This window comes from Nuphar pumila, unplaced genomic scaffold (genome assembly GCF_984573655.1).
Source record: "Nuphar pumila unplaced genomic scaffold, dmNupPumi1.hap1.1 HAP1_SCAFFOLD_1668, whole genome shotgun sequence".
NCBI lineage: Eukaryota > Viridiplantae > Streptophyta > Magnoliopsida > Nymphaeales > Nymphaeaceae > Nuphar > Nuphar pumila.
In genome coordinates this window covers 12,127-16,615 of record NW_028323739.1, presented here as the reverse complement: position 1 = coordinate 16,615, position 4,489 = coordinate 12,127, and the positions used below count along the sequence as shown (strand labels likewise).

The following is a 4,489-nucleotide window of genomic DNA, read 5'->3' as shown; positions in this document are numbered from 1 at the left end:
GTGCGCTTCCACAAGTGCTTCCAGTTCGTGTCTTTTCCCACGTCGTGTTTGGCGAGGAGGCGCTGACAGACAGCCACGACTTCAGGGTCGTATTCCGTAGCTTTCCACTTCCTTGGACCAGCCGACAGGCTTGGCTGGGTGCTGGGATCAAACCTGCCCGGAGGTTGACGCTTACAAGCCCTCGCGAGGTTGTTGGTCTGTAACCCAGGTCCAGAAGCGCATGCGTGCGCGATGCAGAAGCTGAGCAACAACCACCTTAACCACCAAACCAAAGCCGGCTTGCGCCGACCGTTGAAGATGAAGGCCATGGTGCTTTCAAATCCCTTTCGCTCGTCTCTTTGTTTCCTGAGATCATGGGCGGTCAATTTCTCTGTTGCTCGGGCGATGTGTTAGGTGGAACCCTGGTTGCAGTTATCGACTGTCACGACTGTCTGTGAATCACAAATTTAGTGAGCGTGGAGCGTTCTAGACGGGTGAAATGGAGAATTTGGCTTATTTTTGCACAATGGCGGAATGAAACACGACATCTGGAATGTCCCTTGGAGATCCTCCCCAACATGGAATTTGTGTTATTTCTTGCCAGACATGTGTTAGTTTTGCACTAACTGCTTCATAAATACACCTCATATGATGTAAATTGCACGTTTAAGCGCTTCAAACATGTGAAAACATCTAAAGAACACAAAGAATCTACATCATTGTGTTCAGGTGGAGTTGCAGGGACTTATGTAGCCACAATAATTCTTGGTATGTCAAGTGAGAAAAGCTGCAACATTGCTTGAATAGCTGTGAAATGACATTTTACGGTGCATTTTTTCAAACTTCTCCTAATTTAGCGTGATCTACAAAGATTTTACAATTCTACACCAATTTATGTAGGCACAAGCAGCAGAATATGTAGACCCCCCTCAAGCAGGCCCTAATTTAGCAGAGACAGACTTTTTCTGCACAAAAATTTGCTTGAGCTGAAATCAACTACCTGCAGGTTGATTTCAGCTCAAGCAAATTTTTGTGCAGAGAAAGTCTGTCTCTGCTAAATTAGGGCCTGTTTGAGGGGGGTCTACATATTCTGCTGCTATCCACATGGACATGTAGTGTCAGATAATCAATGGCCTCAGATAGCGCAGTGGCGGGATTGGGACATGGGGCAAGTGAGTGTGGCGTTCTAGTGGGGATCAAGTTGACAACGTGCTGGTGCGGTTCCCGGTAGGTTGATTTCGTGTATACAATGTGATGGCGCGCCGGCCCCGCTTTAACATCAATGCACATGCCGCCGTGGCGAGCAGCCCTCTACCGCTGCTGTCGACGAGAGAGTCGCACAAGCTATCAGCCTATCACCTAAGCAAAGAGCATCAGAACATATACTACTCTCAGCTACAGAAAAGTCAGGTACGAGTAATAGTCAGCTACCCAAACATGTAGATAGAGAGGAGCGATCGATAGCAACCTAGACAAAGAGCATGGAGCCGTTCGTGTACACAACTTGGCCCTGCAGGACGTGCGCCTCGTAGGCAGCCCTCTGTGCCGGGTCGAGGGTGTCCCATACTTTGCGGATGCGGGTGCAGCAGTGGTGGGCATAGTAGGTGGGTGGGGGAATGGAGACCGACCTGCAGGCTGGTAAGCAGCTGTCATGCAACTGACACATGACAATGAAAATGCCGTTGTACTTGCGCAGGCGAACAAGAGAGACTGGCTGACCTCCTACAAGCCCGGTAGTAGGAAGAATATGCGGATGCACAAAGCCTATCAATAGTTTTGTCTGTTCTAGACATAATCAAAAGAAAAAAGATACGCCAGCCCAAAGAAGGCGGCGTCGGCAAAAGCCGAAAATTCGGGGGAGATGGCCAGAGCTGATCCCGCGCCTATATGGAGGGATGCAGCATCCCCTACACGCAACTAGCTGGACATGAACACCTCGTCAATCATGATTCTCAAGTTGCATGGCCTATCTGAGGTCGGCAAATAGCTGAATAGCGTTACTCACATGAGCTGGGATGCATCCGAGCGCAGGGTTGGGAACAAAACAGAACAGAAAATGTATTGGTCCCCAGTTGGGCCCATGCAAGGAATTAGGCCTACAAGGGCATGCCCAAAACAAAAGGGTTTCGGCCTCAAGCCTGGAGCAAAGCTGGCAGCCCTCGCGACTCCCCTCTGGAACGTGCTCCATCCCTCTGCAGAGGGCGATTGAGGACAGGAGCGAGGGCGGAATGCATGAGCTACCTATCCTGATGATTCGGCACTGGTTCAAGTGACATGTCAGAACACTTTCCTATCAGATCATGTAGATGAGTGCCTACTATTCTCGCTTTGGTAGCCAGTCTAGTACCATGACCGGAGCATGGCATCCGGTAAACATAATCATATCCTCAGGTGATGGTAATGATAGCACTGATTCCCAAATAGTTCTTGGAGTTGCCAATGTCCATGTGGATACGGTAGTGTTTTGAAAAGACGCATCTACAGATTTTACTTTTTGAATTCAAAAGATGATCAATTTCTAGATATGAGACAGCATTTCTCGCTCGTAGAAACAGGAGGGGGGTTGGGTCGCACCGGGTGCAGCGGCCATAGGTGTAGGTGAGCCAGTAGGTCAGTATCGCCATCTCCTCCGCACAAAACTGCAAGTCGTCCTTGATGACGCTGTACTCAACCGGCCGCGCCTGCAACGAAACACTCCTTTGCTGCTCAAATGAATACGAACAAACATCGATAATCATAGATGCCAGCCCAAGACACCGTTCCCGAACTAAACGCAGATAGATCTTCGTATGCAGCCAGATGTGTTCAGACGACGAGCTAACATGTACACTGAGGAACAGGCACGTAGGCGAGCTCACAGGCAGTATTCCGACCCAAAAGACGTCAGTTATGCTTGCCTCTGATGCTGGTAAAAGAAAAGGCCTTGACAATGTAGGATCGGAAAATGCATGCAATCGCAGAGTGGAGTTGGGGAAAGGAATGGAGGACGCGAGAAGGAAAAAAACAAAACGGGTGGAGGGTCGTTTGCAGTGCTGAATAGTTCTTCAATGATGAATGATGGAATGTTGGAATGTCGTTGGGGCGAGACAGCCAGAGCTGAAATCGCGCCTGAATGAAATCTGGTGATGGTAGCACTGATTCCCAAGCAGCACCCGCAGTTGCCACTGTCCATGTGGATGCAGTAGTGATGAAAGACGACACATCAAAACATCACAGAGGCAGTTGGAGGAGATAGTCACAAAAACCACGTGAGCACGATCTGTGAGCTGAGTCAGTTTGGTTTCGGGAGTCGCACCGTGCCTTGGATCAATTTTGAAGGGTGTGGGGGCGAAGCACATGTTAGCGCCAAAGGCGTGACGCTGTGTTCACAGAGTGCGGAGTGTGGCACCGTTTGAGTCATTTTAAAAGGGTGTGGGGGCGAAGCCCTCGCTAGCGCCACGCCACATTTCAAGAGTGCGGAATATAGCTCCATGCGCTTAATAAGTGTGGCTTTGGGAGTCGCACCGTGCCCTGGATCGCCTCGCTGGACACCATGTACCAGCTAAATCGGTACGGAGTGCACAGGCCCCTGTCCACGCACGTGCCGGGCAGCACGTTCTTCGTCTTGCCGGCGACCTCGTCGTAGCCCGCGCCGTCGCGGGGGAGCATGCGCATGTGGTTACGCTTGCGCACGACGACCACCGTCAGCTTGGGCTCTGCCGTGTGGTGCTGCATGAATGGGTGGCCGAAAATGGGGTGGGTCTGCCCCGGGGATGTGGGGCTGCAGAGTTTGTTGATGGCGGCTTGCATTGGGGCCACCTCGTTGTCGAGGACCGACTGGAACTGGCCCTCGTCGACGCCGTCGCGGTAAAAGACAAAAAGCTTTGGGATGACGCCGTTATGGCGGACGTACTCACGGATCAACGCGTCCGTCGCATCCTCCATGCGGTCGATGCGCTCTTGCAAGCCGGGCTGAATGATGGGGAAGGCTCGGTACTGCCCGCCGTACTGCATGCGGCACGGTTGGTGTAACGGCTTGGTGCAACACGTGGCCGTAGGTATCATACACCGACCGCTGACGTTCAATGAGCTGTATCACTCCGTATGTGCTGTCTTGTTACTTGTTGACTATTGCCGGCCATTGTCTATGTGATGTAAGGATGCATCAACCTTATTAATGAATCCCTATCCATGCTAATGATGCTCTTCCCCTCAGGCGCAGCCAGCCATGCAAGTAACATCAATCAGTAGTATGATACGACAAATCGATGGTCTTCCCTGGTTCAGTTGATTCTGGAAATTGCATCGTAGTCACAAGCCGTTGCGGGCCCTCCGGGCCCGCCCCGGGGCGAGCCCTCCGGGTTCGCATGATGGCCTTTGACTCCTCCTGAGGCTTCAGACATTGTGCATCTCAGTCTTGGATGCACGTGGACGTTTCGAAAGTTTCAGTCAATTAAGTTGAATGCCGTGGAGGTAATGATGCATTCTGCACGTTGATGGTTGAACGATGGATCAATTTTATGGTGAGCGT

At 51.2% G+C, this 4,489-nt stretch overlaps 1 protein-coding gene across 1 annotated transcript; it reads right to left on the bottom strand.

Annotated features, from left to right (window-relative positions):
• Positions 1-1,447: 1,447 nt before the first annotated feature.
• On the bottom strand, positions 1,448-3,972 carry LOC149809148 (protein argonaute 11-like). The gene is made up of 3 exons (XM_089994988.1): positions 3,484-3,972; positions 2,554-2,681; positions 1,448-1,625 (listed from the first exon to the last, which is right to left on the bottom strand). Exons 1-3 carry the CDS (start codon positions 3,970-3,972, stop codon positions 1,448-1,450), a joined length of 795 nt encoding a protein of 264 aa, XP_089851114.1.
• Between the last annotated feature and the right edge of the window lie 517 nt (positions 3,973-4,489).

Coding starts and splice junctions, on each gene's coding strand:
- LOC149809148 (XM_089994988.1), bottom strand. CDS start 3,972: ATGCAGTACGGCGGGCAGTACCGAGCCTTCCCCATCATTCAGCCCGGC. Junction 2,682..3,483: donor GCGAGGCGATCCAGGGCACG/GTGCGACTCCCA, acceptor TCATTTGAGCAG/CAAAGGAGTGTTTCGTTGCA. Junction 1,626..2,553: donor ACCTATGGCCGCTGCACCCG/GTGCGACCCAAC, acceptor GTTGCATGACAG/CTGCTTACCAGCCTGCAGGT.